The sequence below is a fragment of the Zosterops lateralis genome (genome assembly GCF_965231275.1).
Source record: "Zosterops lateralis genome assembly, chromosome: 13".
NCBI lineage: Eukaryota > Metazoa > Chordata > Aves > Passeriformes > Zosteropidae > Zosterops > Zosterops lateralis.
Window position 1 is genome coordinate 10,133,826 of NC_139773.1, and position 14,162 is coordinate 10,147,987.

General features: G+C 37.9%; 1 protein-coding gene across 1 annotated transcript in view; it reads right to left on the minus strand.

Moving 5' to 3' along the window:
* The window catches only part of SECISBP2L (SECIS binding protein 2 like), a gene marked incomplete at its 5' end in the record, with an annotated part of 28,532 nt that overhangs the window by 10,266 nt on the left and 4,104 nt on the right, over window positions 1-14,162 (minus strand). Inside the window, 11 exons of the mRNA XM_083870654.1 lie at window positions 1-101; window positions 1,706-1,847; window positions 2,000-2,167; window positions 2,931-3,014; window positions 3,542-3,673; window positions 5,465-5,580; window positions 6,313-6,337; window positions 6,429-6,658; window positions 7,050-7,185; window positions 7,308-7,632; window positions 8,226-8,404. Coding sequence (XP_083726780.1) covers window positions 1-101; window positions 1,706-1,847; window positions 2,000-2,167; window positions 2,931-3,014; window positions 3,542-3,673; window positions 5,465-5,580; window positions 6,313-6,337; window positions 6,429-6,658; window positions 7,050-7,185; window positions 7,308-7,632; window positions 8,226-8,404 — 1,638 coding nt within the window. The remainder of the gene's footprint in view (window positions 102-1,705; window positions 1,848-1,999; window positions 2,168-2,930; window positions 3,015-3,541; window positions 3,674-5,464; window positions 5,581-6,312; window positions 6,338-6,428; window positions 6,659-7,049; window positions 7,186-7,307; window positions 7,633-8,225; window positions 8,405-14,162) is intronic.

Consider the following 14,162-nt stretch of genomic DNA (forward strand, 5'->3'; position numbering starts at 1 on the left):
AGTCGAATCCAAAGGATTAAGGCAACCCATAGATGGCTGTCCCTTTGTTAAGGACTTTCTGCTGGCAGATTCTTTGGTATGAAAGGGAGCAGCGCTGCCAACTAAATACAAGATAGATATTAGTTTCACCAAAAAGACATGTCAGTTTTATTTCAACACTGTTTTCAGAATTTCCACTGATGAATTCTCTAAGTAGATTTTCCTTCCTTGGAAAAAAAGCAGTTCATAATGACAGGAAAATTACATCATCAGATATTGTTGCTTCCAGATGGTTTTAAGCTTTCTTCCACTTAGCCTCATGTTTTAGGAAACTGTGCATTCCAGGCATATTTTAATAAATAGCAAGGGGTCTCTTCTCAAATGACTACATGTAGCTTTATAAGTTAAATGACTATGTTAAGATAAATCACAAATATTTATCCAAACATTGATTTTCAGTTGTTAAAGACTTGAATAGTTAACAGGACAAAACAGATGAGAGAGTACAGCATGTAGTTAAGTGGATCTTTTGCCAGAAAGAATAAAATAAGTGCTGTCTCCAATAGAAATGCCAACAGCTCTTTGCTGGGCTTTGTTTGACATAACCTTGCCAACTTGAATTAATGTCTGAACACTGCTGAAATTCAAAGCAGGTAAAGGAACCAACACACCAGAAGGAAAATGGTAACTATGTGCATAATGATGGACTCCAGGCTACATACAAGAGCTTAGGAATCAGACTGGTGGGGTTATAATAAGTAATTACAAAAATGCCAATTCTGCATTTGGCAGCAAGTATTAAAAAAGCTAATGTAATGTTGTGTTGATGCAGACATAGCAAACCAGCATAACTGTACACATTTGTGATGGAACTATAACCTAATATTCTGTGTATGCCTGATCTTCTTTTTAAAAGGATACAGTAGAACTACACAAAGATACAGAAAAAGCAGTATGGATTCTCAGAAATGATACTTCCAGAAATAAATAGCTAAACAGACTAGGACCCTTCAGAGACCTGACAGACATCTAAGAATCAGAAGAGGAAAGAAGGGAATGCCTGATCAGTCTTTGTAATGCCAAGGCTGTGAAAGCTAACAAAAGTTTGAGTTAGTGCACAAAAAAAACCCAGTACTGACTTCCATCCCAAAAAAACACAGCAGAAAGAAAAGTTTCTCCACACAGGATGTAGTAAGGTTACAATTCATTGCCATGGGACATTATGGATAGTAAAAGCATAACGTAGAAACAATGGGAAGTTTAAGAAACAAATTTGTTTTGAGAAAGCCTTGGGTCAGGAGACCTTGAACCATAAACAGCAGAAATGGGAGAATATCCTAGGGACATAGCCCTCCATATCACAATCATAGATATCCTCTCTTTCAAAGACTACTCTATAGTATCTTCAGTAGATGTTCCTTTCACATATTCATTTCAGCACTGCATTACTCTCAGGACACAAATCCTGAGTTTTGAATAGCAGGTTTTTTAAAAAACATTTGGCCTCAGTTCTATGTGGATTTTCACCATTGTGTACTGCAGCTCAGAGGGTGATAGCACAGGTAATTTATTGAGAAATGCATTAAAAATAGTTTTCCAGGTTTTTATCATGCTTATATTCAAAAACTAAAACTTGACAGAAAGAAAAACATCTAAGATGCTCAGATCAATCATATTCATGTTGGCACAAAGTGTATTTAGCCACTGCCAGGCAGATTAGAAATACCTGTGTATGAGAGAGGCCTGGTGTTGGTGATCTGACGAGCTTTCATTGCTTGCTGCTGCTTTTCAAGAGCTGCTAACATGTCCCCCAAATCCAACTGAACAGGGGTCTTGCTCTTCTTTCCAGCTGCTTTTGATAAAGCCTCCTACCACAGGAACATCACATACAATAAATACAAAGAAATGGTGCCTGCAACATTCTTTACAAGGAGATTACTGCTATTAGAGAGTCAGAGGAGCAACAGGTAACTGATCCGTCTCTTGACCAAGGGCTGGGGGTGGGCAGGGTGCTACACACCTGAAGTTTTTTCTGTTCCATGCTTATCTCTGAATACTCTTGAGCTGTTGCAAGTGCTGCAGCCAAGGCCTTCTTCTTCTGACTCTTTGCCCGCTTTGGTACAGACGTTGTAATGGGAATTGGAGTTTGGACTATATTGATTGGAGAATTCTCTGGTAAGTCATCCAACTAGAATTTTAAACAAAATGCAAAAAAACCCCACAATTAAAAGACCTTTCTATCCAGACCTCCAAATACGGGGCCTTTCAGAGATCAAATCACCCAAGGCTTTGATTATGTCAGTGAATTAATTACAGCTAGATGACAAGCTAATAAAACTTATTTATATTTAAATTTTGTATGGTAAAACTATTCTATTTACCTCCAATTATAGCTTTAGAAGGTTGTCCAGTCTGATTACTAAATAAAGCATTTCCCCCTCCCCAAGATTTCACATAGGACTTGACTTTCCTGGAAAGCAGCCAAATAGATTAAGCAGTCTATAGGCACAGTTCTGCAACTAAATATTTAAGTAGATCACATACTGAAGTACCTTTCCAAGAACTGCTTCCACGGCCTTAAAGTAGATGCAGTTTGGAGTTAAACTACACAAACTGTAATTATTTTGATAAAGTTTAACAACTTTAAGAGATGTCTGCTTGAAAGTATCATGATGTAGCAGTCCCAGCTTGAGGTTGCCTGTGATACTGAGTGTCTGTAACATGTATCTTATAATCCCATTAGCAGAGAAAAATCCTCAAGTCTTTTCTTTAAGGTGGGTTCCCTGCACCACTTATTCTAATTGGCATTTCTTTGGCATCCAAGGCTGGTAACACACCCCAAGATCATCACAATTATTGCAATATAACTCTTGTAGCAGAGATTCATAAAAGAACTACAAAACCGAATTGTCTCAAAAGACAATGCTTTGCAAAAGAAAATAATTACTTACTACTTTGGGTGAGATCTTTTGCTGGATGCTACTACTTTTGCTGCTGCCATTGTCACTATTTAGCTCTGGGAATTCATCTTCATCCTAAACAATACAGAAATTAAGAATAAAAAGGATGGAACCAAGGTCACCTGAAGAGCATCGACTGAAACTGCTTAAGGTAGAAAAACAAATTGAATCCCTAAGTCCCACATAAGCTAGAAAGAATTAAGTGAACACTAATAGAAAATAACAAGAAATTAGGAAAGCATTTCTGTATCCAAATAGTATTTTCTTAAAAAGAAAAAATTTTCTTTTTTACACAAAAATATCCTGTTACAACTAGAGGGGATAAACCAGCAAACACACTAATTTCTACTCACAAGTGAACAGAATTTACTTGAAGGCTGCTTATTTAATCTTTCAGCCACATGTTCTAAATTACTGAACTTTACACAACACCCAAATTCAAGTTTCTTTCTGTACATGATTAAAGGATCATCTAATAAATTAGTGACCTTGACTGTACACCTCTTGGAGCAGAGGTTTTGTAACTTCCCTTTGAGAATATCACTTATTCCCCACACAACTGGTATTGCTACTATGTGGAAAGAGTTTTCATACAACAGTACCTCAAAATACAGAGGTTCAGGACTCTGCTCTGCTCTGCCTGCCTGGCTTGTAGCTAAAGGCTTTTCGTGTCGCTTCTGCAAACTCTGCCTTCTTTCTGAAGATGTGCTGTGGGCTCTGCATCTGAAACCAGACTGAAAAAAAACATATGTGATTGGCATTTTGCAATTTCAATTTTTCAAGCTATGTATGCGCATGTACAAGCCCGCTAATTAGTGACTAGGTACAGTTTTTAAAGGATAAATTGTGTTTTGGTGTTCTGATTTTTTTTTTGTGGGTTTTTTTGGTTGTCTTTTTCTTCAAAGCCTGCACAAAAATTCTACAGACAGTACCAGATTATTACTCCCCCTCAAGACAACTCATCTTCACATTTATAACTTAAATAAAAATGTTTCTTTTGGCCAAACATGAAGAAACTCAGGGGCTGCTGGTGACTAACTGCCATGAACCCTGAGGAACTGTCTGTAACCACAATCACTGCAAAGAACCTTCTCCTGCTACATAATTATTCTGCATGCAGTTACTGTCTTTTCAACACATTTTTTATGACAATGCACATGCACAGAGCTCTCTAAAGGCCAGAGACAGCAGAACAGTTCTATAAGCATTCTTCTGTTTATTATGTGACAGGTTGGTGGAAACCCATGTGCAAGACTGGTTGGCAAAAACAAATGGATGACTTGAATTTCACATTTGTACTTACCTATTTCTCAAGAAAATTTCCTACAGACCTCATACCAATTTAGTTTCAACAGAAAATAGTTTCTAGGACAATTCTGCCTTGAGGTACAGTGAATTTGGCTGAAGCAACCTCATTTAAAACTTTTTGTGCCAGCTTTGTTTTTCAGTATCTAAAATAACTGCCAGATTCAGAGTCTAAACTGTGACTGAGAGAAAGTCTGGTTCTTCCTACTCTACCAATGCCATAAACTAACAATAGTGGCTTCTAAAGCCTCTGATATGAAAACAGGTTATAAAAATATTCAGAACCGCTACACTCACTGCTACACACTACAAGCATCCACAAGCCTCTTTCTATAATAAACTGACAGTTACCAAACAGGAAGATTCAAGACAATTTAACAATTCCATCTAAAAACCTAAACGGGCCAAGCTGGCTCACATATGTTTGCACAAACTGGCAGGTTTATACGAAGCTCCCACTTGGAGCTCAGATTTCTTGTCTGCAATAACAGAGTTCGAGAAAAACCTACGTTTAAACAAAGGCAAATGTCTCAGCCTTTTTTGTAGCCCTCGGACCACATGCCCCAATAAAATCTCTCAAAATTTGGAAGGCCATCTTCTCCTTTCTCCCCACATATGAATTACAGAAACCCTGTCCCACTTGATGTCCCACAAAAAGATATTCAAGCTTTAGCATAAAAGAATTTTAAGTCATTAAGAAATAACAAAAACGCCCAAAAATGGTATGCTAAAGCAAACTTTAAGAAGAAAGTTTAAAAGACAATAGGAGTGAGAACACAGCATTCTAGTTCACCACCACTTCAGAATCTTTCTTTAGAAAGTTTGAGAATTTTTTTTCTTCTAAGTGTGAATGGGTCAAAACCTGAACTAACTTTTCTACACCCACACTATCATAATTTCACAGGTTGCTTTATATATGTAATATTCCTCCTAGGTAGATACATATAAAGCACAGGCTATAGGGCAGAAGACTGTCAAGGACATTAAATTATACACACACATATATATATATATATATGATAAAGAGCTAACTCAAAAACCATACCAGTTAGAAATGTGCAAATGAGCAAATGTGCAACTAGACTTTAAGGTTGAGTTTCTATACTGCTTATATATAAAGTATTTTTTGTATGTTAATTTTATAATCCCCTCCAAATTTCTTATTTTCCTATATTATAAAAAGCCCCAAATACTTCAATTGAGAACCACTGACAGCATACCTGTGGATTATTTCTTTGCTCAGCTTGTCTTCCACCTCTAGAAAAGGTTGGAGTTTTTTCAATCCAAGGTTTTTTTTGCGTTGCTTGGGAATTCACATTAGTCCAACCCATGGCAGCTGAAAGAGAAGTGCCATCTATGAAAAACTGAATTAGTATCCAGAACATATCATAATGATTCATATGCCAGCAGAGCCAGGAACACAATCCTGATACAAATAAAGTTCTTAGAGAAAGTGTGACAACACTTACTTCCGTAGCTATTTTCAGAGCTTGGCAGAGTCACCTTTATGGAACATTCAAAGCTGCCAAGAATTGATCACCACAAAGCAGTAAAAAAGGAAATCTCAGGTTCACAACCATACCAATTTCTATTCAGTCATAAATAGCAGTCCCTGGCATTACCTACAACTACCAGGCTAATTAAACTGTTTGTTCATGACATATGTAAAGCTCCTAAAAAGTATCAGTGATTCTGAAATAAAGAATGAGAACTCCTTGGCCTGTTACTACCCCAGGTATGAACTGCAGCCCAAAAGGGTAAGGAAGCCTGAGGACAAACTAAACAGGAGCACAGCTTTGTCTGAATGTTTCCACTGGAGTCTCTAGCTTTCTTTTAACCCATTAAAGAAAGGCAGCTGTTAATACATTATTAGTGATGGCTATACACTTATTCATTAAGTAACAGGTGTCCTAGTGGAGGTGGTTGGAAATCACAGTAACAATACATCCTCAGAAGTATCTGATCAGTTAGAGCAGCATGCTGGAGTAGACCAAGAGGTTTGTAAAGCAAAAATACAAATGTAACCCAGCCAAATTTTAAACAGCTCACCAGTAAAGACAATGCTTACTTGTATTTATCGACGGTTCTACAACCTGAAAAGGAAAAAAAACACAATTATTTTAGTAATTTTCATTAGTCTGTGAGCTACAATTACAGTTAAGTTACTCAGTTACGTTTACATACATTCATTGCACAAGAATCTGTATTTCTGGAAGCCATAGCTGCAGCCTGGTTATTGCCATGCTTGGGACTGCAGTAGCCACTGTCACTGTCGATGTCGGCCTCGCTGGCGCCCTGCTCGCTGGAGGACTCTGCCGCAGGGTGTGAGGTCCTCCTGCGCCGGCCCTTCGACTTCCAGAGCACCGTGGACGCGCTCTCGGAAAGTGACTTGTTGGCTATGTCTGAAGGAAAGTCTTCGAGAAACAATAAAAACAAAATTACTTGCACAGGAATTGTTAATAGATGGGAAAAAGCTACACATCGTAAAAACAAATTTTAAAAGTCGGTCTTTGCATTACACCAGCATTGACTTTATATTACATGTAGGTCCAATTGTTATTGATAACCAAATCCTACAAGAGTTAGCAAAGTCTCTGCAAGAGTACCATGTCACTGTAACATTGCAAGGTGACATACTGAGTAGGTATCTGCAACCATCAGCATCTTTTCTTCATTGTTCTTTTGAGCTGCTAAAATTTCTCTTAAAACCTGCATCTAAATCAGGTCCACCCTCTTTTAGAAAAGATGACAACTGATATGTAGTTCTAATTATTTCATACACCCAGAACTTAAAAAACAAATTACCTGTTTGCTGTGATGCATCAACCAACAAAACAATCTTTGATCTGTTCTCAGGACCTGATGAACTGGTCTCCTTCTGAGTGGCCACATTTTTCACTGGAGGACGTTTATTTTTTATGTGCATCTGTAACTGCTGTTGCTGTTTTCAAACATCGCCATACACACAAAAAAAAAGTAGATAAAAAATTAGATATATGCTTCCTTGTGCAAAGACATTTTCCTTTATACAGTTCTACTTATCCTAGTCAAAAGCAGACTTACTTTTTGAATGACTGGTCCCCTGTTACTGCTTCTGCTCCGCTGAGTGGACAATGGAAAGACCTGGCCTGATGGGCTGGGACGCTCAGTGCACTCTGTAGTAACTGTACTCACAGCATTTGCTGTTTGAAAGGGTGCAGGATAGGGCGTAGGGAAAGGGTGATAGAAACCCATGACCTGAGCACATGGTGCTGGCATCAGCTGATAGTAAGTATATTCTGTAGAAACAGGTGGCTGTGCAGATATTATAGGATAAGCAAGGTATGGTCCTGCAGGATTTGGGCTGGGTTGCTGCCATCTGATGTCATTGTTATATAATGGAAATTGTCTATTAAAAAAAAAAAAAAAGAAAGAAAGAAAACTGCTCAGTAAGTCTTCCCCATCTCAAAGAAAATTCAGACCTTTATCACTCCTTGAAAAACAACAGTTCTATCATCAAAAGCTCCTAAACTCAACATATTTTAACTAGTTATGTGAATAAAACTGGATACAGCTACACACAATACTGAATCAGCTACACGGCATCATGCCATGGTTCACCACCTGCTATTTTTTACTATGGCAGGACCCAAGCTGGACATGCAAAGTTTTTCTCCATTCAGAAAAGCATCAGAGATTCAAACAAAAAAACTCCTGACTGCCCTAGAAGATCCAAAAGCACAGCAGGTGACTTTGGGAAGGGTTTGTACCAGACCTTCACAGCCAGGGGAAAAAAAGAATATGAATGGAGAAAAGCAAAGGGAAGGAAATAGGTAAAAGACTGAGGACAGAAAAACTTCCTCCTCGCACATGAAGGGTTAAATATGGTGAACAAAAAAACCCTGAATATACAGCCCACAATCACTGACACCTCTCAAGCCTACAACTTTCAACTCATTTGAAAACAGATCGTCTTCTATGAAGATCACAACCACTCATTACCTGTTGGATTGATTTTCCTGTACAAATGGATAGCAAGTGATCAGGTAGCTGGGGATTGGAGTTGGTTCCATGCCATTAATTCCTCCACTCTCGTTAGGAAGCGCCATTGGGATCATTAGTGTTTCTGGACCCTTCTTCTGAGGAATAAATGGTTCTACTTCAGCTGACAGCTTGACATTCTTAAAAGAAAAGAAAGAATGTCTTCATTAATTACAATCATAAATTGCTTGGGAAAATTTAGATTCACAAAGTTGTACGCAAAGTACCATGAACAGCAGGCAAATGGAACAAGGCTACAGGATTTCTGCAGTAAACCAAGAGACATGGAAAACAGTTGGCAAGTGCTTATTGCATCCTTCCAATCAATGTAGGGTGTAATACAGATCACTAACATTTAGCATTTGTGTTAACCTTTACAAGTGCAACGCAAACACTAATTAGTTTAAAAGGTACTGAAGCCCAGATCTTGCAGAGGATCTGTGAGTTGGAGCACAGAACAAAACCAAATTAGCACTGTATGTGGAGCATAGTTGTGTAGGCTCTCAGAAGTGAAACCAACATATGGAAGATGTAGTAATGCCTGGCCTACTCTATAAAACTGACCATGTTTCTAGGCAATTATAAAAAAGACTCTTCACCACTAAATCATAGTTTAACTGGTAAAGATGATGCACCACAGAAAAACCCTCCCCACATGTTCTATGTGCACAACTCGAACGCGCTTTAAAGTGTTAAGATTATGATTAAAGCCTGTAATGAAACAGGCTTAGTTTTAAACTGCGCTTTCTAAGAAAAGTATCTCCCCCAATCATGAAGGTGTCCTCAGTTTGAGATGGTTTTGCTCACACTTTTGCTTTTGTACAACATATCTTCATCTCCAGAGCATCCATGTGAGCTGAAACAGTTAAATGGGAGCTCCGGAAGTATCACAGTGAGTAGTCCCACACCCAGCACACACTTCTCACTCCATGCCTTTGGTGTGTCACATCCACAATCCATCCAGAGACAGCCTTCCCACTCAATATCTGAATCTCCAAGTCCCCAAAACTTATTCTACTTAAATAAAATTCCATATTGGCTTAGTAGCATGGGAGTGGAAGAGGTGGGAAGGGCAAGTCCAAAAATTTATTTGAAAATATAGTTGTCCCAATGGGGAAAGTATGTCTTTCAAACTGACGAGACACACTGTTCTTGCCAGGAAAGTATTTTTTAATGACTGTTTTGAAAATGCTTATGGCTATAATATGGATATATAGTATAATATATCCATATAATATGGATAATATATATATATTTATATATATATATAAAATATTATATATAATTAATGGAATATAATGTATGGAAGGATGTTCCATCTCTTGGCATGAAGGCCAGCTTGGATGGGGCTTTGAGTAACCTGGTGTAATGGAAGGTGTCCCTGCCAATGGCAGGTGTTCGGAACCAAGTGATTTTTAAGATCCGTTCCAATGCAGGGCAGTCTGATTCTATAAGCACAGACACACGAGTATCACTCCTGCTGTACACCAAGGTCTGCATTATAGCAGAACAATCATCTTCATATCAATTAAATGCATTTCTTTATAGCTAACAATGCCTTGTTTACTCCAATACATTCAACAAATTATTAATAAAGCAATTAAGGGAGGCTTCAGGGCTCAAGGAGAGGGTGAGCATTCTTTTCTTCTACAATAAGTCTTCTAATTCCTCAAGTTCCATTTAGAGGAAAAGCTGTGGGGCAGCTGCAGCAGCAGCACCAAACTTGTGCAACACAAACCAAACCCAGCTCTACCCCGAGCTTCCTCTCTGGCCTCGGGCACATCCCTTGTGACTCGCCTACCCCTCTGCAAAGCTCCGAGGCATTCTCTTCAATGCAAGAGAAAAACTTCTCACAATTTTTTTTAAAGTGCTTATGTACAGTGAACACATAACAAGTACCAGAAATACTAACACTGAAATCCCTCCCTAAAAGATAAGAGGGTTTTTTTCTATGCTATTTCAAGACTGTGAAGCAAAAATATTTGTTTAAGAATAGATTCACTTATGGGCTGGCCTACAAAATTAGATCAGGGATTATCCTGAACTGGAAGAGACCCACAAGGATCATGGAGTCCAGCTCTTAACTGAATGGCCCATATGGGGATTGACCCCACCACCTCAGCATCATCAGCACCCTGCTCTAACCAACTGAGCAATGGAAACATCAAAGGAACACACCAAGGGTGCTCCATCCACACAAGAGCACGCAACAGTAAAACTAGGATGAGGGCTTTATAAATGTGGTATTCCTAAGGAAACACTGAAAAATGTCAAACAATTGCTCCTAACCTGCTGGTCACTATCCCACCACAACATGCCAAGTGAACTTTAGCCAAGATACTAAAAATAAACTCCAGTACTGGCTCAGAAAATAGTCAAAACATTCTATTTGTCATTCACATTGGGACCATGTTTGCTGTTTTAAGGATCTTTCCTATGTGGCTGCCTGCTCTTTCCCTTATTTGGGAGATTTACAGGAAAATACAAAAATCATTCTTTATTGACAAGTCTCTCATGGAATGTACTACACCATCACTCATTATTAGGATTATGAGAGAACAGTCTTTCACATCATATATTAAAAACAGAGCTGTAACTGATCCAAGCAGGAAGCAAGTGATTCCCACCTGCTGCAAGGCTGCCATAGCAAAATATTTCTTGTCAATTCTCAAAGGTAATCTCTACCTTACTTGTACATCCAAGGAAGATTGAATAAAATCTGACTTATTTAAATCTGTCCAGCAAAAGAGGGTATGTTGAGGTTTTTGTTTGTTTTAAATTTATTTTTAAAATCTCCACGAGAGTCAGCACTCCTATCATGTAGTTTTATGATTTTAGGAAAATAATTCACATTATTCTGATTGGTTTTATTAGGTTCAAACAGTTCAGAGATGCCCAGATTAGAAAGACATCTTTAATTCTTCCTTTCCTGTTGCCCAGTCTCTTATGCAGGTTATGATTACTACTGCTATGACAGAGCAATTGCCTGATATATTTAATTATCATTTTCTGCACAGCTCAAAACAAGTTTAGCTTACCTGTAATGGTAAAATAAAGATACAGCAGATCTTGTAATCATGAACACATATGTCTGCATTTGAAAGTTAAATCCTTTTTTTGCCTACAGAACTTGAGGAGTGTCTGTTACTTAAAGGAATCAAAACTGCATTTCACATACCTCTTACACGCATTATATCAAACATTTCTCTTGCGCAGTTTAGTCTGCACCTACAGGTTTGGTTGGTTTATGGCAGTTGGGTTTTTTTAATCCTTTCAAGAAACATGTTTTGGCAAAGGATTTAGGGCAAACTTCTGTTTTCAGATTTTGCTTTTTTTTTTCTGTAATGCACACGCACATATGCCAACTCATCAAAACAGCAACTGAAAACTTAGAAACCTCAGCAGAGGTGTTTCAAAATCATTCTGAAAGCATAATACATCCAATCCTCACATAACTTCCACATTTCATTAGACAACAAGGCCCCATTTTCACTTTGGGGTAGAAAACAGCAAGGCAGCTCAAGTGTATTACCAACTAAACTAAATTAACTTCAACATATTGCTTCCTTAGAGCATTCTACCAGTCTTTCAAGAATACTTCAAGAGTTCTGTGTTTCACAGGCTGTGTCTTCAGACGAGGGCAGTAAACTTGCCCTTAAAGCAAAACTTAAAGGAAAAAGGGGAAACAAATGTACTAACGTCAGGTCAGACTGCTAACCAAACCAAAACATCAACAGAATTAACTCTCCAGGGTGATTCCCCAGACATCTCAGCACATTTCACAGATGGCCAGTGGTTTCACTGGACAAGTCAGGGAAACAAAAGATCAATGCTAAGTAATTTGTCCAAAGTTATCTTAGCAGATCTTTTTAGGACTATAGATTTCTCAGCTAAGAGGAAATGTTGGTGACAAGATAAACGGCAAAGTAACCCCTCTTTTTGATAAATGGCCTTCTTCCTTTATAGTGTAAAGAGAAAAATTGAAACAAGGGGAAAAAAAAAGCACCATCAATCAATTTAATATCAAGTAAAGGTGCTGCTAATTTCTCTTGCACTGGACAAGCAGAAGGTATCTCCTACTGGAACTTGTTATTTCTTCTAACAGGAAAGGCTCCTTTGGTGAGCTACAGGAACAACAATACCAAAGCAGCAGTTTGGTGGTAGGTTTGGTTTTTAAAATACTGACATGCTTAAGGCTCAGTGGAAAATGCAACCAATAACAAATGAAGTAAACTCCAGAACACGAGACAAGCTCCTTTTTGTTTCAGAAGCAAACAAGAAAATGCATAAAAACAAAGTGCACACAAATATATGTGAACACAACTCTTCAGAGATTTCACCCACACAGTACAAATGGAGTGCCAAGTGCACATGAACAGCACCAACAGGACTGATCGTGCCACTGGTTTGTAACCACAGACAAGAAAGATTTGTCAAACACAAAAAGATTTGGGTGAAGGCTGCTATACTTTCCCTAATCCTTAAAACAGAGCTCTTGTGATACAAGCTTATGCTTTAATTGCTCTCACAGTATTGAGATTTATTATAGTTCACATCTTTAAAACAAATTAGCGCTTTGCCACTACCATCGGTAAATGCAGGGTCAGACCTCAATACAAAACACTGTGTGGTTTGATCACGCCATCTAAAAGCAAACACTGAAAGTATCGAAAGACTCAAGTTCTTTTTGACTGCAAATTTGTCATGTTTATTCAACCTTTCATATCACAAAAACCAAACAAAGCTTTCTTGAAATCAACCTTTGATAACCAAACTCAATTCTAAATATAATTTTAAGTCATGCTGAAACATCAGATTTTCAATCAGCTGCCTATTAATGGAAACACACCCCTTCAAAAGAAACCAAGATTTAGACAGAAGCCTCTTTTGTAGATATCCCTAGTTTCAATTTACAAAACGTTTTGCAGTAGCTCATTACATATTTCAGTCCAACAATTACAAGTCTTTCAAGACAGCATATATACTGAAGAGCTCCTTTGTTTCCTGTATAAAAGCTACTGTAGTCATCAACAGCTGCAAAGACAGAAGATGACACAAGCAGGAACAGACTGGTAAACTTTGTCCTATAGTTATAGCACTGTACGTTTAATCTTAGAAAAGTTTTTGTTCATTGTAGCTTAATGTCATTCAGCATTTTCCATTAAATAGGATCTCTGTCATCCTGCTCTCAGAGGAGAACGCTTAGATATCAATCTGACCATTTACAGGGTGAGAAAATAGACACAGATGCCACATCTCAGAGGGCTATAATAAAATCAGCTGTTTTACTGTCTCAAAGTCTGGAAACAAGAAGTCTCATCCCAAAGCAAAATAAAAACAGCTAAAACTTTTGGGGTTTTTTTTTTTTAAGAAAAACAATTCTATTTCTGAATTCTGGATTTCATCATTTAAACGCCGTGTTAGTAGTAAGGCGACTCACAGTTCACCTATTTTAAGATAAACTTTACAAATATGGAAGTCATTGTTTCTATAATTAGTTGCTTCTAAGTGGCAGATACCTCGGGAATGGTAAATATGCAGTCCAACTGGAAACACCAGCAGCAGGCCATTTGACTAAGCACAGAATTTAACCTTCCCTATTTACATTTAACGTAGTCATTTCAACATAGCACTTAAAGCAAATACACCATGAAGTGAGTCTTTCCCTTTTCCCCTCAGCTCATAAAAAGGGAATCACGCATAATTCTCTTCCCTTTCACAGCATTAAGTATAATGATCAGAACATAACAAAGCTAAATATTTAACATTTTTTCCTATATATAGAACACAAGCAAGTGCACAACACAACAAACTGGCATGTTTAAACTCAAAGCCAGAATATTATAAGAAAAAAAGGGGGGGAAATAACATTTAATACATACACAAAGCTTGTCCAAA